The 23,122-nt window shown below is 54.3% G+C and overlaps 2 protein-coding genes across 18 annotated transcripts in view; both read left to right on the plus strand.

The window, feature by feature from the left end:
• PDE4B (phosphodiesterase 4B) overlaps nucleotides 1-2,673 on the plus strand; it is a 222,865-nt gene extending 220,192 nt beyond the window's left edge. For all 6 annotated transcript variants that reach the window (XM_061469704.1, XM_061469705.1, XM_061469706.1 and 3 more), the window contains one exon: nucleotides 626-2,673. In XM_061469704.1, the coding sequence (XP_061325688.1) occupies nucleotides 626-991 (366 nt within the window). In that variant the 3' untranslated portion in view covers nucleotides 992-2,673. The remainder of the gene's footprint in view (nucleotides 1-625) is intronic.
• Nucleotides 2,674-14,441: 11,768 nt separating this feature from the next.
• The window catches only part of SGIP1 (SH3GL interacting endocytic adaptor 1), a 49,912-nt gene continuing 41,231 nt past the window's right edge, over nucleotides 14,442-23,122 (plus strand). For 5 of the 12 annotated variants that reach the window (XM_061469696.1, XM_061469693.1, XM_061469694.1 and 2 more), the window contains exon 1: nucleotides 14,673-15,015. In XM_061469696.1, the coding sequence (XP_061325680.1) occupies nucleotides 15,006-15,015 (10 nt within the window). In that variant the 5' untranslated portion in view covers nucleotides 14,673-15,005. Of the gene's footprint in view, nucleotides 14,593-14,671; nucleotides 15,016-23,122 lie in introns of those variants that run through there. The other 7 variants (XM_061469697.1, XM_061469702.1, XM_061469701.1 and 4 more) reach the window with 4 other exon arrangements.

Genomic DNA, 23,122 nt, shown 5'->3' on the forward strand with positions numbered 1-23,122 from the left:
AATGTTGTAGGTGTGGCTTTGGGTGTCAGAGGATAGAATCCCAGCCTGGTTCGGGTTGGAAGGGACCTTAAAGCTCCTCCAGCTCCAACCCCTGCCACAGGCAGGGACCCCTTCCACTAGAGCAGCTTGCTCCAAGCCCCTGTGTCCAACCTGGCCTTGAACACTGCCAGGGATGGGGCAGCCACAGCTTCTCTGGGCACCCTGTGCCAGCGCCTCAGCACCCTCACAGGGAAGAGCTTCTGCCTAAGAGCTCAGCTCGGTCTCCCCTCGGGCAGGTTAAAGCCATTCCCCTTGGCCTGTCCCTACATCCCTTGTCCCAAGCCCCTCTCCAGCTTTCCTGCAGCCCCTTCAGGCACTGGAGCTGCTCTCAGGTCTCCCCTTCAGGAGCCTTCTCTTCTCCAGGCTGCCCCAGCCCAGCTCTCTCAGCCTGGCTCCAGAGCAGAGCTGCTCCAGCCCTCGCAGCATCTTCATTATATCTGCAATTAGACTGTGCTGGTTTGGGGACTTGCTCTGGGTGGGGTGGGGTGTTTTGCTTGTAAAATTCATCTGTTAACATCATTTGAACCTTTTAGATCCATCTTGGCCATTCCCTTTCCTTAAGCATGCTTATTGCTGTGTTTCTTAGGTGGGATTCATTGACTACATCGTCCATCCGCTCTGGGAGACGTGGGCTGACCTGGTGCAGCCCGATGCCCAGGACATCCTGGACACGCTGGAGGACAACAGGAACTGGTACCAGAGCATGATACCTCAGAGCCCATCTCCTCCGCTGGAGGAGCGGGGCAGGGACTGCCAGGGCCTGATGGAGAAGTTCCAGTTTGAACTGACGCTGGAGGAGGAGGACTCGGATGGACCGGAGAAGGACGGCGAGAGCATCGGCTACTTCAGCAATACAAAGACACTCAGCGTGGCCGAGCCAGGGGAAGAGGATTCACAGAGGGAGGCCAACATAGAGATTGTGACAGAAGACACATCTCCTGTGGACACATAATGTCCTGCGCCCGTGTGAGTGGATTTCAAACACTTGAGGAGCATGCAGCAGTCTCACGGACTTGCCTGCAGCCTGGGTCTGAGGCCTGTGCCTAACACGGGCTGACAGATCTCCCCAGCTACTTGAGATTGGAGTCAGGGTTAAAGATCGTGTAGTGAATGATTGCTCAGGAAATTAACAGGTGATTGACGTTGTGGTTTGAATCCTTGTCAGCTCCCAGCATCCTGCTGTCCTGGAGCTGGCTCGGGTCGTGACTGAAGAGTAAATGACACACAACTGAGAGATTTTATACTGTTAGCTTTGGAATTTATACCAGTTAGACTGATAGAAACTACTGATTAATAACTCTCCATATAAAAGCTGTCCACCTGACCACCTGTCTGCAGACCTGTGTGCCTTCTTTGTAAACACTTTCATGTCTTTTCAAGAGTCTCTTAACGAAATACACGGAGTTTAGTATCAAAAGCGACACAGAAGTGTTTCAGAATTGACGGATTCCTTTTTGATTCTTCCTGTTACAAGAAGCAGTCTTCCTTTTTTCCATGGCAATACCTGTCACTTTATTGCAGTTCATCACTTTTACAGACTAAACGGAAGGGGAAACCCTCTCTGTTTTGCATTGCTGCACCTTTAATCGTCCTCTCGCTACCCCAGGCGACCCATTTACAGTCACTTCATGCACCACCTCCGTTCGCTTGCTAGGAATAGCAGTGGGTTTTCCTCCGCGGGGCGTTCTTCTCTGTCGGGAGCAGGATAGAGGGTAGGTTGTTGCCGTACCCCTGTAAGCAGTGATGAGGCAGCGCGGCGCGATGGGATGGCAGCGCCTGGGCTCCGTGGAATTTGCACGCTCGGATCTTTGTGTTTCCTCCCCTCCACGTCTCCTAGGTTTAGGTCCGCCGCCGTCCTCCTGCACTGCCTTGAGCTCTAACACCTCCATTACTGTTTATAACAGTGTATTTATTACGTAATGTACATACTGTAATGTTTTGTAAGTTATTAATTTATATATGAACCGGCATCGCCTCTCGGCGGCGATGTTCAAGGGGTAGAAAACTCGAACAAGAGTTGCCTTCCCCCCCCCCCTTCCTTCTAACCTTTTATATTGCATAAAATACACGAACCTGAACATAGCTGAAGAGACAGACGCAACCCAGGGAGGGCATTCGGGTGGCAGCTGCCTGCGGGGGGGTTCGTCTTCACAGACCCAGACCCCATGGCAATGAATGGAAACGCTGGAAAAAAACCTGGAGAAAGGAACCCTAGCAAAGAACCCCCCGCAACGGGGCTGGCTTTTAAACGTCCCCTTCCGCCTTCTGAACAACCCAATGTGAATTTCTATGCCACAAAACCCAATGTGAACTGATGTAATAATTGTGCTGTGAAACTTCTTCTGACAAAGCTTGTCCGGCAGTCGTGAGCCGTGTCAAATCTCAGTTTGTAAAATAATGTTTCAAGCTTTTGGTCCAACTTGTGACTAACTAGTTAATGAAAATAGCACAGTTGTGCATGATCAATGGGTTTGTATGTCTGTTGAACACTGCATTGTTCCAGGTGGTTATTTTATTGTCCCCCCCACCCCTCCAAGTTTCACACAATGTATGTTATAGTATTATATATTGTGTTCAGATGCATTCTTAAAAGAGATTTTTATATGAAGTGAATAAACGAAAGCATGACCCTGCCCTGTGGCTGCTGCTTTCTTTAACAGGTCGCTGTGGGCAAGCGACAGCGGCTGCAACCTGGCTGCTGGCACCGGTAACACCAAACCCTCCCATGGCCAAACCCCAGCAGAGACAAAGGGGAAGAGACGCAGGCAGAGGGCACGGCCACCCTCTCCATGTGGAGACCTTCTCCTTCCTGAGCAGGGCCGTGCCGGTGGCAGCGGCGACAGGAAGGCGGATGCAGACAGGAAGGCGATGGCCGCAGCGCAGCCTGCGCCCGGTGCAGGGCGGCTCCGGGGCTCAGGGATGCTTTCATGTCCCGGCCTGACCCAAAACAACGGGATTTCCAGTCAAAAACATCCTGCTGGTGGGGGGGGGGGGGGAAATGAGGGGATGGGGGTGGGACCAGGGACTGCCCCTCGGCTGCTCTTGCTGCGGGTGATGCTGGGGAGCTGGCGGTACCTGAAGGAGACCCAGCACTCCCTAGCTCCATAGAAGCTATGTGGAAGTGCAGATCCCCCATCCCGTACCCATCTTCTCACCCAGCACTTCTTGGGGGACACTTTCATGCCAACACCTCTCATCTGGCTGGAAGGGGGCTGCAGCCTCAAGCAGCCGATGGTAACCCTGGGAGTGGGGCTGCAGCCTCCCGGGTGCTTCTCCCAGCACCTTGGCATGGGTGTAAGGTGCAGACTTCATGATGATGCCGATCCCAAATTGTTCTCCATGAATTCCCCCCCTGAGCATCGTTTCCATTCGCCTTTGCTGCAGCCAGCGCTGCGCTCGTGGCTCCCGGGGATGTGCAGAGCTGGGGCACGGGGTTATTGGAGTGGAAGAGCATTGGCAGCTCCGGGTGGAGAAGGCAGCAGAGAGCTGGAGCTGCAGGTGAACAACCAGCCCCAGAGCAGCAGGGATGGCACTGGGACGTGGGGCCCCCCGGTGTGGGGCTGACAGCACAGGGTGCCCCGGTCCCACCCCCATCCCTCCACCAGCCTTCTCTTGCTTTCTTTCTTTCCCTTCCAGTGACCTCGTTCTGCCACACCGGTTCATCACAAGCGCATGCAAACACTGTGCTCTTGCTCTGGCACCGAAATAACAGCTCCTTTCACTTCTCCTTCTTGCAGCAGCAGAGAAACACCCTGGTGGCAGCAATGCTGCGAAGCTAACCCGAATCCCTCCTGTTTTCCTCCCATTTTGGGGGTGGGAAATCCCAGCTGGGGAGCAGGGCAGCTTACTGGTGCTTTTTGTCCTTTTCTCAGGGAACGAGGACGCCTCTTGGGTCTGCTTTATCATCCTCCCATCCGAAACTGACTGGCCCTGAGGGCCCCATGGGGTTTGCATGGTTTCCTTCATCATCAGAAGCGGCTCCACATAGAGGCAGCAATGCAGTGTGATGCGTCCTCCTTGCTTGATGCAGCGAGATGATGGGTCCTGCTCCCCTTTCCCAGTGCTCTCCCCGTTCCCAGCAGCTCTGGCTGCACCCAGACGGGTTGGAATGGCCTCGGCTCAGATCCTGGAGGGGAAAACAGGATGAAAAAGAAAACCTGCAGGAAAACAGGGTGCAGAAAGCACGTCCTTCCAGAGAAGGGGTGGCTCCCAGGTACCAGCGAGGTGTGCATCCAGCGGTGCAACCGCTGTGTGCATCCAGCTGGGCAACTGCAGCATGCCACTGGGGAGTGCACAGGGCTGTGCAGTGCAGGTGTGCAGCAGGGGCAGCGCTGTGTGCAGGGTGGATGGTGCAGGACCCAGCCTCGGGGACGCAGGATAAGGACCCACAAGCTCTCCCCTTCTCGCTGCCAGTGTTAATGATGGGTGCCCCCAACACCCCTACTGCAGCAGTGCTCTAAGCGGCCGGGTCCTCAAGGATTTAACTTCCCACTGGGGTTTCAGAGGGAGTTTCCACCAGCCATAACCCCCCATGGCATCAGGGCTGGGATGAGCCGCTGCTCGCTGTGCTGGAGCGGGGCCGGCCCTTCCCAGCTGCACGGGGGACAAGGGTCCCACAGAGCCCCCAGCGCTGCCAGGAAACTCCTGCCCCGGAGGTCGGTGTTGTTCATGGAAACCATGGTGCAAAGAAATGAAAGAACAAACCCTCTCTGCTGGCTTCCCATGGGGCTCTCCTGGCTGGGGGGATGCTTTGCCATGTGCTTTTTAACTCCTGGTCCATAGGAGTGAGGGAGGAGCTCAGGCATTGCAACCTGCCGTCTACTGCAGAGATGCATGCCAGCAGCTGCAAGCGGTGCTGGTCCCTGCCGCAGCTTCTGCTCGTGTTTTGGCCCCACCAAGGCTGGCGCTGTGTCCATCATGCTGGCATGGGGGTGCCCCATGTGCTTGAGCACACCATGATGCACAGTGCTGTTTCCCTCAGTATGCCAGCCAGCAGGATGGAGTGTTTTGTGTTTCCCAAGGTATAATCATAGAATCCCAGCCTGGTTTAGGTTGAAGGGACCTTAAAGCTCACCCAGTTCCAACCCCTGCCACGGGCAGGGACCCCTTCCACTAGAGCAGCTTGCTCCAAGCCCCTGTGTCCAACCTGGCCTTGAACACTGCCAGGGATGGGGCAGCCACAGCTTCTCTGGGCACCCTGTGCCAGCGCCTCAGCACCCTCACAGGGAAGAGCTTCTGCCTAAGAGCTCATCTCAGTCTCCTCTCGGGCAGCTTAAAGCCATTCCCCTTGGCCTGTCCCTACATCCCTTGTCCCAAGCCCCTCTCCAGCTTTCCTGCAGCCCCTTCAGGCACTGGAGCTGCTCTCAGGTCTCCCCTTCAGGAGCCTTCTCTTCTCCAGGCTGCCCCAGCCCAGCTCTCTCAGCCTGGCTCCAGAGCAGAGCTGCTCCAGCCCTCGCAGCATCTCCATGGCCTCCTCTGGCCTCGCTCCAACAGCTCCACGTCCCTCTTGTGCTGCTGCCCCCGAGCTGGATCAGGGCTGCAGGGGGGTCTCCCCAGAGCACAGCAGAGGAGCAGGATCCCCTCCCTGAGCTGCTGCTCACGCTCTGGGGGTGCAGCCCAGCACACGGGGGGGTTCTGGGCTCAAGCACACACTGAAGCCGGGTCATGGGGAGCTTCTCCTCACCCAACACCCCAAGTCCTTCTCCTCAGGGCTGCTCCATCCAGTCTCCCCCAGCCTTTAGCTGCGCTTGGCAGAGGCTGCATTGAGGTTGATAACGCAGCCCTAAGGATTTGCCAGCCAAGGAGGTGTAGGTGCCACTGGTTTAGAGTTCACTTCAAAGTCCTACAGATGAAAAGAGAGACATGAGAATCAGTCGCTGACAGCTTCGGAGTCAAAAACAGGAAGGAGCTGGGGGCTGGCGCCCGAAGCACTGATGTTATCGACGCTGCGGCGCTGGAACCCAGCCCGAGGGCTCACGGCTCCGGTGGCCTCGGTGCGAAGGGGAGGTGGGTCTGGCAGCAGGGAATCCGGCTGGATCCCGGGAGGGACAGGGAATGGGGTGCAGCTGATGCAGTTTAAGATGCCTTTAAGTGTTTTAGCTCTTCCAGATGTGACACAGGGTGCCTAAGGGCTCCCTGTCTCTGAGGACTCCCAGTCCCCAACAGGACCAACCTAGGGACATCCTCATCCCCACGGCAGGCTGCTCACCACAGAGAGATTGCTGCAATGAAATATATATATATATATGCATATGAACATCTGTATACTGCAGAAGGTATTTTACCTGCAGGAGAGGGTCACTGCTGGCAGCGGGTCCTGCTGTGGGTCCCCCCCTTGTCCCTGTCCCCTGCTGTGCGCGGCTGCAGCACATCTGCACAGCTCCCATCCTGCTCGCTCACGGCGCCTGCACAGCTGCAGAGCTCCATCTGCCGAGGCCCTGCACCATTGCACATCGCAGCGCGCACTGCGGGGCGCTGCACGGCCACACACCGCGGGTCCGGCGCAGCTGGAGCCGGGCACAGCTGGAGCGGGTCACCTTAAACAGCTGGATACATGTCCAGATGCGGTCCGACAGCCAGGGCGGTGCACAGCTGGAGCCAGGTACTGATGGAGTGGCTCATGGCTGGGGTGCCTGTGTAGTTGGAGCAGTTCACAGCTGGACACTGAACACAGCTGGAGGCGGAGCACAGCTGGGTTCTCGCACATCTGGATTCCCACACATCTGGAGGCAGTAACTCCAGGCCTGCTTTGGGTTACCCCCACCTTTGGGGCTCTCTCTACCTTTCCTGCCCCATCACACAGCTATTTCCCCGCACAACTCCCTCTTCCTTCCCTCTCCTCCATCCTACTCCTGCATTGCTCCTTGCTGTCCCGCAGGAGCTCACAGCTCCACATCCCCTGTGCTGATGTGCAAATGCAGCTGGTGGGATCCAAACCCAGCTGCCTGACCCAGTGCCCAGCCAGGGCCACACATGTTTGCCTCTCACCTTCTGTCCCTCCCCTCTAAGAAACCCCTTCAGCTCTTAATATATAGGTCTTGCAGAAAACTCTTATTATAAGGGAGAGATAAATGTTTCCTCCCTGGCCATGTGGGCCACGCTGCTGGTGGCTGGAGGACGCAAACACATAAAGGTGTTTATGGGTGCTCAGCCAAACGTGACATTGCCACCACATCAAAGGTGGGGAGCCACAAGGCTTGAGGTCACGCACAGCAGCAGCAGTAACACTGTGTTTGACGCGCATTAGCCTTGACCCAGGCTGGCCACCACCTCTGCACACAGCACTGCCACCACCCAGCCTGCAGCAGAGCTCTGGGAACACCCTCAGAAGGTGCAGGAGACAACAGGACCGTGCCGATTGCAGGGGTTGAAGAACATCTCCTTGGGGCTTTGGAAACTGGTGAGGGCAAAACTTCCCCCTCCCCGCCTGTGCAGGGCACCGCGGATCTTTAACAGCACCCCCTGACCCAGGGATACCCGGGCACTGCAGACCCCACGATGGGCATCTCCCTGTGGAGCACCCACAGGAGCACCCTGACACCCGAGGAGCAGCTCCTCCACCAAACACAGGCTGGGTGGAGAAGACCATGGAGATGCTGTGAGGGCTGGAGCAGCTCTGCTCTGGAGCCAGGCTGAGAGAGCTGGGCTGGGGCAGCCTGGAGAAGAGAAGGCTCCTGAAGGGGAGACCTGAGAGCAGCTCCAGTGCCTGAAGGGGCTGCAGGAAAGCTGGAGAGGGGCTTGGGACAAGGGATGTAGGGACAGGCCAAGGGGAATGGCTTTAAGCTGCCCGAGGGGAGACTGAGATGAGCTCTTAGGCAGAAGCTCTTCCCTGGGAGGGTGCTGAGGCGCTGGCACAGGGTGCCCAGAGAAGCTGTGGCTGCCCCATCCCTGGCAGTGTTCAAGGCCAGGTTGGACACAGGGGCTTGGAGCAAGCTGCTCTAGTGGAAGGGGTCCCTGCCCGTGGCAGGGGTTGGAGCTGGAGGAGCTTTCAGGTCCCTTCCAACCCAAACCATTCCTTAGTTCTCTGAGAATCCACGTAAACCCTTGCAGCATCCCCAGAGCGCGCTCTCAGGGCTGGGGGAGCAGAAGTTGGGGGGTTTTGCAGCAGAACGGTGGTAAGAACAGTTTCACCATTAAAACACCACAGTTTTTATTTTCCTTATTCTCAGCTGAGTTATTTGGGCTGAAACCTCCACCTCACCCCCAAAAACCTGCCTGAGGTGGGAGCTGCCTGGAGCAGGAGCACTCAGTGCATCTCAGGCTCACTTCAGTGTGGTTTGCTGTGGATCATTGGTAATCCCAGCCTCTTTCTTTGACATCTTTCCCCTTGCTCATTAATACCCTCCTTAATGCTTAAACTATGGGGAAGAGGGGAACAACACAGGAGCTTGGAGCTGTTTTAATGTCTCTCATGTCTAAGGAGGGAGCGGTGTCCAAAACAGAAGGAGCTTCTTTGCAATGCCCACAGCTGGCACTGGTTTGCACACTTCATCTTCCATTTGAAAGCTGATGCTGCTCCCCGCCTCCCCATGGGGTGCTGAGCTCCTTCCCACCCTCAGGGTGCAGCGGTTCAAATCAAATCGATGTCTCTTTGGGTGGAACTGGATGAAATGGCACTTCTGGGGCTTCCCCGTGAATGCCCAAAGGCTGGAGCTGGGGTCCCCCTTCCCTGTGCCTGATGGGGATGCTGGATGCCGTGTGGGGCTGCTGGGGGCCGGGGCACAGAGCTGACCCCTGACCCGTGCAAGGGGGCACATGGACAGGGCTGTTCCCGTTCTGAAATGCTGATGCCCTCAGTGATCACATCCAAAATGGGCTTAGCAATGCTGAGATGTGGGGTGTGAAGTGGGGCTGCAGGCTGCAAACCCCCAACTGGGGGGTGCATGAGGTCTTCTTCAGTGTTCCCATATGCCTTCTTCACAGAATCCCAGCCTGGTTTGGGTTGAAGGGACCTCAAAGCTCCTCCAGCTCCAACGCCTGCCACGGGCAGGGACCCCTTCCACTAGAGCAGCTTGCTCCAAGCCCCTGTGCCCAACCTGGCCTTGAACACTGCCAGGGATGGGGCAGCCACAGCTTCTCTGGGCACCCTGTGCCAGCGCCTCAGCACCCTCACAGGGAAGAGCTTCTGCCTAAGAGCTCAGCTCAGTCTCCTCAACCTCTGGCAGGTTAAAGTCATTCCCCTTGGCCTGTCCCTACAGGCCCTTGGCCAAAGCCCCTCTCCCCAGGAAAAAAAAACAAACCAAAACAGTGTTCCCTCTTCCATCTCTTTACTGGACATGTGGGTGGTTGTCCCCTTTGATACCCAGCAGCAGTGACCACCTGGGTGTAGGGGGGGGGCTGCAGAGGTGCTGGGTTTGGAGCTCAGAGCATCCCTGGGCCCCATCCAGCTGCTCCTCATCCCATTGGGAGTGAGCTGAGGCGCTGGGGCAGGTGCTCGCCCTGATTACCCGGCTGTGGGTGGGAGCCAGGAGGAGCTCCTGGTGCTGGGAGGAGGCTGCTCGGAGGAGGAAGAGGAGGGCAGAGCAGAGGAAGGTCCATTGTGGCGCGGTGCTGCCCCATGGTGACCCTCCCGGCGCGGCGGAGGTGGGTTTTGGTTGCCCCTGTGCGGAGGCACGGAGCAGGATTCCCGGCGGGAGCAGGGTGTGCGTGGGGCTCCCACCGTGCTTTTACGCCCCAGGGTGTAGCCTCATTACCTCCGCTTACCTGGTAGTGATTAAACACGGCAGCGCTAAACCACCCCGTGAGTGCGCGCGTCGCGGCTCTGCTCCGCCAGCACCTCCCTGCCACGGCGGAGGGGCCCTGCTCGCCAAAATGTGAGTGTTGGGGGGTCACTGAGTGAGCTCCCTGGTGCTGGTCCATGGGTGCTTGGGCCCCTCCGTGCCCCACATCCAGCTCAGGCCTGGGGATGGAGGTGGTCGGTCCCGTGAGGGGGTTTCACACTGCCTGTTTCCAGCCCGGTTGTGACTTGGGCTGGGATTACAGGGGCTGCTCCCACCAAGGACGGTTTGGGGTCCTGTGGGATGCTGCCGGGCTGGTTCGGGGTCCTGTGGGGGGTGTTTGACAGGGTGCAAAGCGCTTGGCAGGGGCATGTTGGGGCTAGCGGGGTTGTGTCTCCCTAGGGCTGTTTCCTTATGTGCCAGTGAGTGAAGGCAAGAGGCAGCTGAAGGGCAGGAAGGGGCTTAGGGTGCGGCGTGTGCCTGTGCTCTGCTCCTGGTGCTTCCCCAGGGAGCTGCTTCCATGCTGAGGTTGTGCCCTCCCCTCCATCCAGAGGACAGCCCAGTGCACTGAGTCTCCCTTTAAATGCGGGATAAGCACGTTTTCCCTGGCGCTGTTGGGAAAGCAGGCACCCATCCAGCTCTCCGCCCTCTCCAAGCCCATGTCCCATGGGAGAGGGCTCTCTCCCAGGGACCTGGCTCGTCCCGCATCCCTTGTGTCAGTCCTCGGAGCAGCTCAGTGAGATGGAAAGGGCTCGGTGGCTCTTTGTGCGTGGGAAAACCGGGGATGAATAGAGCAGGAAACTAATAGAGCAGAAGGTAACGGGCTGTATTGTGGAGCGAGGAGCAGCTGCAGCCTGAAAGGGGCCCTGTGCCCGGGATGCGCTGGGATGCGGGTGGGAGATGCTCCTCTGCTTTAGTCCCTGCTGCTCCCACCCTGAAGGGTGGTGATGGGCTCCTGTGCTCAGGGTCAAGGGATGAGCTGGGGGTCGTTCCTGTGATGGCCGGGGGCTGGTCCAGCCCTGCTCCTGCCATGGGACTCAGTGCACGTATGATGGCTGTGCAAAGCATGGTGTGGAGTGATCTTAAGGTTCTTTCCAACCCTAAATGTTCTATGATTCTATGGTCCAGCCCGATAGCATCCCAAGGTGCGGCATGTTGAGGTTCAGCTCCACAGTCTGCAGCATTCCTGAGAAGGTTGTGTGAGGGTATTTGGTGCTGAGGATGTGGCTGATGGGCTGCTCTGGCTCCATGCAGGAGACCTGGGTGAGATGCTCCTGGTTGAGCCCTGCATCCCGCATCCCCCTTCCCTGGTCGGGAGAAGCCTTTTGAGCAAGGTATCTTGTAAATACATCACTTTATCAGAGCCCAGATGGCAGCCTGTGCAAGGCTTTGGGTTTGTCCCCAGCTGTCCTATGGCAGAACACCACCATCAATGTTCACAGTGAGTCCTGCATCCCAGGATTTAAATCCTCCAGTGTCCTGCATGGAAAAACCTGATTTTCTAGAGGCAAATAGCTGAACTCTGTTGGAAAGTCTAGTTTGCAGTGATGGGGAGGAAACGCCAGTGCTGCGTGGTGACGGGAGCGATCAGTAATGGGGATGCTGAGGGTCTGGCCTCCTCCACCGCGTTCCCACCAGCACCAGATGAAGGATGAGCTTATTTTACTGAAGGTTTAACTATGGTTTAGCAAAGGGGCTGTGAAGCCTCAGACGTGGATGTAAACAAGGCACCGGCTGCCCGTTACTGCTGCTAATGCTGGGGGATTTGCCAGGGCCGGATCCTGCGTGGGGACAAGGATTGGAGCTTTATATAGCAAATCCCTGTCCGTGCTGCATCCCGGGGGCACCCTGTCCTGGCCGGGGCCGAGCCGGGCTCCTCCCGGCGCCTGTCACATGCACCTCAAGCATGACTCTGCTGGGATGTGAGTAATGTGCTCAGTGACTCACTTTCTGCCTTTCATTTTGTTAATGCCATTGACTCGTCTGTTGGTGTTTGCCGCAGCCCCGGAGCGCGTATCCTTCAGGAGCTGCCTGAGATTGCCCGTGCTTTAGCTGGGAAATGGCCTTGTGTCAGCTGCTGCGGTTGGGAATCGTATAGAAATCCACAAGTAGCAATTTTTGCCTTGGAATGAATGGGCTCGTTGGCACGCTGCCCTGCTGGGGTACCAGTAACAAGGCTTTCCCTGTGCCTCCCGGGTATGGGAAGAGCCAGTGCAGGGAGCAGGTTCATGGTGTCACAGAATCCCAGCCTGGTTTGGGTTGGAAAGGACCTGAAAGCTCCTCCAGCTCCAACCCCTGCCACGGGCAGGGACCCCTTCCACTAGAGCAGCTTGCTCCAAGCCCCTGTGTCCAACCTGGCCTCGAACACTGCCAAGGATGTGTTTAACTCCTACAGGCCCTTGTCCCAAGCCCCTCTCCAGCTTTCCTGCAGCCCCTTCAGGCACTGGAGCTGCTCTCAGGTCTCCCCTTCAGGAGCCTTCTCTTCTCCAGGCTGCCCCAGCCCAGCTCTCTCAGCCTGGCTCCAGAGCAGAGCTGCTCCAGCCCTCGCAGCATCTCCATGGCCTCCTCTACACTCGCTCCAACAGCTCCACGTCCCTCTTGTGCTGCTGTCCCAGGTTAGCTCAGGGTTAATTTTACCCTCGGGAAGCTGAGTTTCGCTCTTGCCCCATGGCAGGAATTATTTCATAAGGTCGAGACATCCCACAGAGCTGAGCAAGCCGGAGCCGTGCTGGGATTAGCAGTAATGCAGGGGTCCCCACCTGTGCTACCGTGGGTTATGGGGGCAGAGTGTGGGGGATGCTGTGAAATGGAGGAGCTTGGTGACAACAACTTATTTACCCGTTGCCAGCTTGGGAAGGTGTTTGCAGGGAAGTTACAGCTCTTCCTGCTTGGTTAAGAAGGATAAACCTGGCTGAGGAGTGTCATGGGAAGCAGCATCACTGGGATGCGGGATGGCTACAGCAGCGCCGTGATAAAGATAGGTGTTATTTTGGTGTGTCCAGAGGGATCTGGACATGGTGTGTGCATGCCCATCACCCGGACATCCTGTCACTGTGCCAGCCTCTCTCCTTGGGGTGTTCTGGGGGGGGGACACAATGGAGCCACATTCATCTCATTGTGCTCACCCTGGGATTACAAAGGGATTTTCCACAGGCACCATCCCCATCCCACTTCCCTGTGCCCGTGCAGAAGGTGCTGGGAGTTGGGACAGGTCACAGGGGCTCCTGCAGGGATTAACCCACCATCTGTTAAATAATCCCAGCCCTTGGGGGCATCTCGGTGCTGTGATGGGTGAGGGCTGCGGCTGGGGACGCTTTGGCTTGGGATACTCAAGGCTGGAGGCTCCGATGTGGGGTTGAGTCTTGTTTTGCCAGTGGTGCATCCAGACCCTCAGAGGTGCTCGGCTTTGGGAGGGTTTTAATGGGGGAAATGAGAATTATTTGTTTAATGGGGGGAAATGAGTAGATTTGTTTATTTTGCTTTTTTTTTTTTTAATAGAAGAAAGATAGGAATTTTTAATGGGGAAAGATTTTTTTTTTTTTAATGGGAAAAATGGTAGACTTTTAAATGGGGGGGGGAAAAAGGTTTATTTATTTTTTTTAATAGGAAAACAATGTGGGTTTTGCTTTCCCTGCATGTGCGCAGAGTGAGGTCCTGAGAAACATGTGTGGCTGCCTTCAGTGGTCCTAAAGACAGTGATGCAGGGTGAGAGGTGGAGGTTGAGGTTCCATCAGACACAAGGTCACACAGAAAAGCTGCATTGGCAAATGCTGAAACAGGCTGGTTTCAGCTCCTCCAGCTCCAACCCCTGCCACGGGCAGGGACCCCTTCCCCTAGAGCAGCTTGCTCCAAGCCCCTGTGTCCAACCTGGCCTTGAGCACTGCCAGGGATGGGGCAGCCACAGCTTCTCTGGGCACCCTGTGCCAGCGCCTCAGCACCCTCACAGGGAAGAGCTTCTGCCTAAGAGCTCATCTCAGTCTCCCCTCTGGCAGCTTAAAGCCATTCCCCTTGGCCTGTCCCTACATCCCTTGTCCCAAGCCCCTCTCCAGCTTTCCTGCAGCCCCTTCAGGCACTGGAGCTGCTCTCAGGTCTCCCCTTCAGGAGCCTTCTCTTCTCCAGGGGTGTCTGAACTTTCTGAGCTGTTTAGACCCCATTTTGCAGGACCGGATTTGTGCCTCACGTATTTACTGGGGTAATCCCGGTGGTGTCCCGCATAACCCCTGTGTTGGAACTCCCCGTCACCCCCAGCCCTTGTAAGCAGCTCTGAGAGGTGCTTCCCAAGCCAGGGGGGGTCCCACAGTGCATTCGGGGCCGGCTGAGGCTCAGCGCTGTGCTGAGGGGAGCTGGAAGCCGGGGCTGACAGAGAAACGGGATGTGTCAGTTGGCCGGGGCAGGCTCTGATGGCATCTCCTGGAGGGTGGCTCCGGCTGGTGATGGGAAACGGGGGGTCCCCAGGCAGAGCCGGGGCTCGGCTCTTGCACTCTCCCTCCCTCCCTCCCCAGCCTCTTTTGTTCCCCGCTCCGGGGGTGCCGGCGCCGCTCTTCCCATGGAGCCGCTTCCCAGGCGCTGTCGGCAGGCAATCCCGGCAGAAATTTCTCCCGCATCATCCTTTCGGGGCTAATTGCAGGCGGTGTGACGTCAGCCCGATGCGTTTCCCTCTTGAATGGCTGCGGGAGCCGGGCCCGGAGCGAGCTCCGCTGCCTCATCCAGCCTGGGTTCATCTCTTCCCCCCCTCCCTCGTCGCCAGCCCGTCTCCCTAATCTGACAGCGGCCGGGCATTAATCCGGCTCCCCCAGCCGCTGCAATAGGATTAGAGGGAGGGGAAGTGCGTCACGAGGTACGGAGAGGGGTTATGCTTTTGGTGAAAGTGGAAAGGAAAGGGGGAAAAGATGGGAAATAGGTTGGTGTGTTCCCGGGGCGGGGGGGGGGGGGTGTCGGGAGCGAGCGCGCATGTGAGGAGGTGCGGGGCGGGAGGGACTGGCTGCGCCGGAGCCCGGCTCGTCCTCCCTTTCTCTCAGCATCCTCCGGTGCTCCTGGAGGTGATACAGGCACAGCAGCATCCATGGCCTGCCCTTAGCCTCAGCGCACGGGTTTTACCCCTCCTCGTTATTCCGGCAGCTGAGCGGGGTCGGAGGCGTTTGGTGGAGGGGCTCCCGTTCAGCATCTGGTAACTGGGATCGTATTCTCCTGTATTTTTTTTTTTTTTTTTTTTCAGGCTCCTTGGAAATTGAGGAATGCAATTCTGCCACCATGATGGAAGGTAGGTGATGATCTGAGCATGTCTTTTGGGATCGCTGGAGTTTTCAAAGCCGTGGGGGAAGGAGGATGCTCTGAACCTGCGCGTGTGAATCCTTTTCCTATTAAAGACCCCCCAAAATAATGATGATAATAATAATAATGATAATAAAATTAAATCCTCCCCTCCCCCTAATCCCGGTCGAACCGAAGCTCCCTGCCCACTGCCGGCAAGCTGGCGGATGGTGATATAATATCAAGCCCATCAGATTATTTGCAGTTCCCTCCCCAGCCCTGTGTAGGCAGCTCGGGGTAGGCAAACACCCGGCTGTCCATCGGAGCTGCCAGTTCCAGGCAGCAGCCTGGGCAGAGAGATGAACCCCAACCCGGGTGGGTTGGTTGGAATTAGGATCCTTTAGGCATTATTTTATCCTCTGCTTGGAAACCCACTTTTTTCCACTTGCTGTGATGCACAGAGGGTGAATTTAAGCGTTAGCTGCGTGCACAGACCGGGGCTGTGAAGCCTGGCGATGCTGGATGGGATTCAGTGGGTTTACACTGCATGGAGGAGCATCTTTCCAGCAGGAAACAAGGATATTTAAACTTAGGGTCATTTTTTTGCCATGTTGTGTCACTGGTTTGAAGGCGCAGGCTCTGGTGGGGGGGTGTTGGATTGTGGCTTACCGGAATAAATGAGAAGGAAATATGGGCTCCGAGCAGGAGAGTGTTGTGAGACTGTGTCTGATGCTGTGTGGGAAAAGCCTTTGGGCATTAAAGAGATTTTAACCTATGTCATTTGTCTCGACTGTATGTAAAGCTCTTTTTAATTCTATTTAATTTTTTAATGCCTGCTGAAGTCAGAAGCAGGGAAAGGAAGACATTAATTTGTATTCTGAGCAGAATGGGTACTGGAGGGAATATATTTCTCCTTTATTTCTGCTAAGTAAAAATGATCTATTGGAGAGACCTGAGGATGTCAAAATATTCCCTTGGATTTGTATTTCCTGGCCCATTGGCCGAGGCAGCAGGGCCCAGCCTGGGGAGGGCTGCATGGAGCCGCATCCAGCACTGTGCTCGCGGCGCTGCCTTCATGCTAACCGGCATTCCCGGCCTTCCCGAGATGACAGGCAGAAATTGGGCTTCCTCTTGGTGTGTCCCTGCAAATCGTGCTCTGCCACCCGCTCCACATTAACCTAGGGAGGCATCAAGATCTGTGCAATCGAGACTTCTCCTATTGACTTGAATTATTTGCCTAACCTTGGGAATTCGGGTGCTGTAATGGCCATGTGTAAGCACACGGGAATTGCTTCCTGCTATTTTTTCTGTGTCTTGGCATTAAGAAAATGAGTGGTGGTGCTCTTTGATGGCAGGAAATGCCTCATGTCAACGTCTCCTTTAATACCGACGATAGTCACCATCAAAAGAGACTTTCATTTTAAGCCATGACATCGAGCCCATTACACCGTGCTGACATACATGACTGGGAACCAGCACCCAGGCCGTGCAGGAACAGGTCATTTTAGAGAAGATATCATTCAGAACGTGGTTTCTCTCAAAAGTGCCTACGTCTGTGGAGGAATGAATGTGGCTAAATTGAAGTTGGCCTCCTGCAGTTTGTGTTATTTAAGTAGTTTAGAGGCTGGATGGGGGGAAGATGGGTGGGTGCTTGGGGGGGTTGTGTGTTTTGGAGGTTTTTTGGTGTGGATTGTTTTTCCTGGAGGATTTTTGCCTTGCTTGGGACATGCCCAAGGGTTGCCTCTGTGTAGGAGCCGTGGCCACCGTGGCCAAGGCGCTGGGGATGTTGGCCAGGTCTGGGGCAGCGGGTTCATTGGTCTATGGTGAACGTGGAATCACCTTTTGTGATCCAGGCATTAAGAAAGAAAAATCTTATGGGTAGCTTTTACTTATTATTTCCAAAATTTCCCCATTATCTGCAACTTCTGAAGCTGCGTTAACACGTTGTTCCCCAGCTAGCCAATGGTGCAGGAACCTAGAATGATAGCAAGAAAATGAGAAGAAATAATTACTGCTTTTGGTGAGTTTTTAACCGGTTGGAAACTGGTTCTATTTGTGGGAGAGTGAGACTTTTGTGAGCAACGTCCAACTGGAACACTGGCAACTTGATGAGGTGTTCATTTATATGTCTTTGTTTTAAGATAAGCACGCTTTTGAATGCGCTTAGGTTTCATCTGAAACTTGCAAACCTGCACAGTATATCTGTGATTCCCTGCAGTAAACATAGAATCCCAGCCTGGTTTGTGCTGGAAGGGACCTTAAAGCCCATCCAGCTCCAACCCCTGCCACGGGCAGGGACCCCTTCCACTAGAGCAGCTTGCTCCAAGCCCCTGTGTCCAACCTGGCCTTGAACACTGCCAGGGATGGGGCATATAACCTGAAGCAGAACTGTATTGCGTGTCAGCACTAGATCTAGGACCCAAGCCTCTGTGGGAAAGGTCCCACAACATGCTGGAAAGCTCTCTGCATGTGTGTCTGTTGATATGAGGTAATTAGATGTTCTCTTGGATTGTAAAATTACTCTGCAGTACTCAGAAAAACATTGGATGCGTTGTTAAGGTAAACATCCGTGCACAGGAACAAGTTTATCTCCTTTTTTAATCCATCTGTTGCATCTCCAATGTACTGAAGGTATTTTATGCAGCCTAATTAAGTTTTGAAATCACTGCTGCAATGTATCACTCCAGCCAGAAGCTCTGTGATGTTCAGAAAGATAAGACAGCACTGTGGCTAATGGGAGCAGCCATGGGAGAAGGTCATTTCTTCTTCTGTAGGAAACAGTACCTGTGTGAGCCCAAATCTCATGTTTGCTGGAGGGAAGCTCTCTCAGAGTGGAAATATCTGGCTTTTTGCACATGTTTCTGGAAGCGGGGTCCTCTGGGAACTTGCATGGATAACTGGGCACATCCAAAATGGCCAAGACTTTCTTGAGTCATCTTTTGGCAATGGTTGTCTCCAGGTCTTACGTTTTCATTGTGCTGAACAGGCAGTGCTGGGAGCAGAGTATTTAAGAGCACATTAAAAAGTCTTTTTCTTGATTAGGGCAAAAACGTGGCTTTATTCTGTTTTGGTGGTATGGTTTCAGTGAATGGTGTGTTTAAACGTGCTCAGTGTGGGATTCAGCAAGGAAATGGCCTACTAGAAAAGTTTGGGGTTTATTTGAGAAAGCTAATAGCAGGTTTGATACAATTAACCTAAATCTAGGCATGGATGGCAAAAGAGATCCATTAGGACCATAACACTAAACCAGGACCTGTGTTTTCCAATGCATTGTTTGAGCAGTAGACCATGACCAAGCTTGGGCTTGCAAAGAGGCTTTGTCTTGCAGGAGCATCTCCATCTGTGTCCTCTGGGATGCAAGGGGGATTTTCACAGACCTGCTGGACCCTGCTGCATAACTGACAGGCCTTGGCATTGGTGTGGAAACTGTTCTTCCATGAGTGCAAGGGGAGATGGTTTGATTGTTCAACACAAGGATGCTGAGGCGCTGGCACAGGGTGCCCAGGGGAGCTGTGGCTGCCCCATCCCTGGCAGTGCTCAAGGCCAGGTTGGACACAGGGGCTTGGAGCAAGCTGCTCCAGTGGAAGGGGTCCCTGCCCGTGGCAGGGGTTGGAGTTGGAGGAGCTTTAAGCTCCCTTCCAACCCAAACCATTCTATGATTGATTCTGATTTGCCCTTGGTCACTCTGGTGGAGGCAAATGCTATGGTGAGAACATGTAGGAAGAAAAGTTATACTAAAGTCTATGTTACAGTTATACTAAATGTCTCCATGAGCTGAGCAGGTTGCAGTAGCACCTTCTAGTTTATGGAAGGGCAAAAAATGGGAACATCCCTTTTTGCAGGCATTCAAACCGTCCCCGCTGGGCTGGGTTTTTCCAGCTGTAGTCCACTGGCAGCATGTCTCTCCCTGCAAAGGGAGGGAAGGGATAAGAAGACTCTAGCTGAAAACTACCAGTTATGAAGCAAAATGTCCCCCCCAACCCTTGTGAGGCTGGGGAATGCTTTGGATTGGGGCTGGTGGTACCTGCCACTTAAAACCCGTGTGGTGCCACCATGATGATGTGGAAGATTTAAACCAAAGTACGTGTGAGGCAGCAAAGCTCGATGTTTGCCTTGCAACTAAAATAACCAGTGAGACGTGGAAGCTGAAGCAAACCCAAAGAGGGTTTAATTTGGGGGGTATAAAAGATAGAAAATGGGGCAAAACGTGATGGGTCTGCAAAATGCCTCCTTGGACTGAACCTCGGTTTAAAGCGTGCCCTTGGGCGTCTCGAGCTGGTGCCCAAGCGCAGCAATTTGGGCTCCTTTGCCAAGGCAGAGACTTTCTGCATGATTCATGGGTCTTATTCAAATTTTAAAGAGACTTTAGAAAACAAAATTACAGGTTAAACCATGTGTCTGTTCCTCTTGCACCTCCATCACAGGGTCTGAAGCAGAGGTGGAAAACAGCCTTCCAGTGCCTAGAGGGGACTTGCAAGAAGGCTGGAGAGGGGCTTTGGGCAAGGGCCTGTAGGGACAGGCCAAGGGGAATGGCTTTAACCTGCCCGAGGGGAGACTGAGCTGAGCTCTTAGGCAGAAGCTCTTTCCTGTGAGGGTGCTGAGGCGCTGGCACAGGGTGCCCAGAGAAGCTGTGGCTGCCCCATCCCTGGCAGTGCTCAAGGCCAGGTTGGACACAGGGGCTTGGAGCAAGCTGCTCTAGTGGAAGGGGTCCCTGCCCATGGCAGGGGTTGGAGCTGGAGGAGCTTTGAGCTCCCTTCCAACCCAAACCAGGCTGGGGTTCTGTGCAAAACACGGTTCTGAGTGGAAGCACCTTCCCTAAATGCTCGTGTTGGGGCTGTGAAGCTGTAGGTGGTATAAAATGTGATTTGCCCAGCACTTGCTCCAGGGATCATGACCCATGGCTGGGGTCTGAAAGGGAGCATTTCAGAGGGAAAATTGGAAGGGGGGCAAGGGCAGAGCTCCTTCCTAAAGCAACAACCTTAAACTATTTGGATGCCCAAACCCTGCTGTATTTGGAGACCATCACTAAAAACCTATCTGCCTTTGAGAAGCCGATGGCGTGTGATGCTGGCTGTCTCACATGTGGTGGCCTTCCCCTTTCCTTTGCTGGCCCAATATAGTCTCTGTTCTTAAGACACTATGCTTGAGTTCCTACAGGTTCGGTAGGAAAAAGGCAAACACCTGGCCGCCACACAGTGTGTTTGTCAGCAGTGTGGGATGCTCACATGCAGTGCAGTAGTACAAGAGTAGCCCTGTTTGCCTTGCCAGCTATTGACTACCCTCGGCTCTTTGTTTTTAATAGAAGTTCAGTTGCAAGCTGATGTTTTGGGGGGCTTTTGAAGGTTTTTTGCTTTATCTGTGTGACTGAAAGCGGGGTTTTTGCACTTACAGCCTCACAGAACTCTTCACTTCAGTCTTCGAGTTAGTTTTAAGTGTGGTTTGATTTCATACAGTGTCCAACAAACCCCATCTCCTCCCCTCCACACCAGTGGGCTTCACTGCAGAGGTGGAAAGGGGAAGTTCCCTACCATGTCCCCATTTACACTGGATTAGTGCTGACAATGGTTATATTATTTGAAAGCAGTAAGGTATCAGGACTGGGAAAGTTGTACTTTGCAGCCTGTATTATCTGGGAGTTGATCCTTACCCATCCCAGCCTTGGAAAAGCACCCCTGACTTTGGCACATCTTCCTTTGCATTTAAATTCATTTAAATTATGACCCTTTTTTGAGGGAGTTATTGAGGAATAAAAATCTCCAAGTCTCCACCTACGTGTTTCAGGGAATTTAAAACATCAACTTGAGATTAGTGTCATCATGTGTGGGATGTGTGGGATCTCGCGGAGGGCTTGGGATGGGTTGGTTGAGGAGGATAGGAGCTGTGGTGGTGCTGGGGGCAGGTTTCACAGCCTGCCCTCGTCCCTTAGTGACAGGCCAAGGGGAATGGCTTGAACCTGCCCGAGGGGAGACTGAGCTGAGCTCTTAGGCAGCAGCTCTTCCCTGTGAGGGTGCTGAGGCGCTGGCACAGGGTGCCCAGAGAAGCTGTGGCTGCCCCATCCCTGGCAGTGTTCAAGGCCAGGTTGGACACAGGGGCTTGGAGCAAGCTGCTCTAGTGGAAGGGGTCCCTGCCCGTGGCAGGGGTTGGAGCTGGAGGAGCTTTAAGGTCCCTTCCAACCCAAACCAGGCTGGGATTCTGTAATCAGCACCATTGCAGTCCCCAGTTTGGATGCCTGCAGAATTTCATACAGCCACACAAATATGTTGGCTTTCTAAAGCTGGGCCTATAGAAATCACTAAAGGTGGACCCTCTTGTTAGAGCTAATAATTAATAATAAATGGGTGTCAGGCTCTTAGATGCATGTGTGCATTTCAGTGGGCGTTTGGTTGTTTTGTGCTTCTCTTAAAACATCACCCAGCATCACGCTTATCACCCAGTGGGTGCGGGTCAGACAGGCTGGATCCTGTGCCCTGCTCTGGTTACAGGCAGCATCAGCTTTAAGAGCATCTCGTGTCTCAAACATCAGCCTAGATGGGGCAGCCACAGCTTCTCTGGGCACCCCGTGCCAGCGCCTCAGCACCCTCACAGGGAAGAGCTTCTGCCTAATCCATGCCCTGAACTTCCTCTGTTTAAGTTTAAACCCATTTCCCCTTGTTCAGGTTTTTGCAGGGGTTTGGCATGGTTCTGATGTTAGTACAGAAGATGCAAAAGAAGCCTGTAAGAGTTATTAATAATAAGACCATTTATATTGTCCAAGTTATTTATTATAAGGTCGTTTATGCCTCATGGTTACCTGGTTCCTTTCCCATAGGGGTCTTGAGCTCGTTCCCCTTGCACAGCTCCTTTGCAGGGAGACAGATGGGTGGGAGAAGCTCCATCAGTTTAGTCAAACACTGCCTGGAAATGAAGCTTTTCTTCGGGTCAGGTCTCCTGCTCTTATTTTTAGTTACACTATTGCCACAGTTAATCACTGCTTTAAAATCAGGATAATGGTTTGACAGCAGACTGTGGGAGGAAGAGGATGGGGAGAGGAACTGGGAAGAAGTGTCTCGTCAGGCTTTATTTTGGGTTTAAATCCTCATCGTATGCAAATGCGAATATTGCCAATTATTTTTTATGGGATGACCAAACTGAGAGCAAATGATGCTTTTCCCTGGCAAGTCGCCTGGATTTGTCCCTTATCCCCAAGGAAGCATCTTCCTGCTAACCTGGGTGTTCTCTTCACCCGGGAAATCGGGAATGGGAGCTCGTGGATGTTGGCTGCAGTGGGGTTGCCTTAGTCCATAAGTCATGGGTGGATGGAAGGCTGTTTCTTAGTGGGAAGGGTTTTGGTGGGGTTTAGTAAGTCCTTATGCTCTGTGTGAACAGCAGAGCAGGAAAACTGGTGTGTTCTTCATGGAAAATTGTCAAAGGAGTTGCTGGGAACCTGTGGTGTGCGTGGAGCAATGGGTTTTAAGGAGATGCCTTTGACAACAGGGCTGTGAGATGGGAGCTGCTGCTGGCTGAGGAGCAGAGGTGATGGCAAAGCCTTGCAAAGAGGAGGAGAGGTTTGCAGTGGGCTTTGCTGTGGGGGAGTGAGAAGGAAATACCAGCATGGGTGATGTTTCCTGGGTGGGTTTCCCCTGAACAAGCCCAATGGCCTCCTTGCAGCTTGGAGCCAAGGGAGGCATCTGGGAGCACCGTTGTCTTCCCTTCCTGATACACCAAAAACCTGAAACCTCCTCAAAATAGAAGCCTGAGCATCATGTGGGAGGGAGAGCCTGTCCTGGACAACTTCTTACACAGCACAGCAACCTTTAGAAATGCATCTGGTGTTCTTGTGTGTGTGCCAGGCGGGAATGAAAGCCACAACTGTACCCACATTGAATTCACTGACAGGATCGGTGGAGATGCCTGTGTGCCATGTCCCTGCCTGTCACACACCTGGGGGCTCTGAAAGGTGGTGCTAACAATGCCTGGGGTCAGCAGGCAGCAAGGTGTTCCTGCAGCTTCTTTACTGAGGTTGGTGAATAACCTGTGAGCAACGATCCGGTGTTCAGCAGTCCTTGCATGCTCAGCCCTTTGAATTCCTGACTCTGCTGCAAGGAGTATTTGGGTGGTTTGCAGAGGGAGAAAGGTGC

Source organism: Pezoporus flaviventris, unplaced genomic scaffold, assembly GCF_033815535.1.
Source record: "Pezoporus flaviventris isolate CSIRO_AGI_PZ_B2104156 unplaced genomic scaffold, CSIRO_AGI_Pfla_v1 ptg000059l, whole genome shotgun sequence".
NCBI classification, from domain to species: Eukaryota; Metazoa; Chordata; class Aves; order Psittaciformes; family Psittacidae; genus Pezoporus; species Pezoporus flaviventris.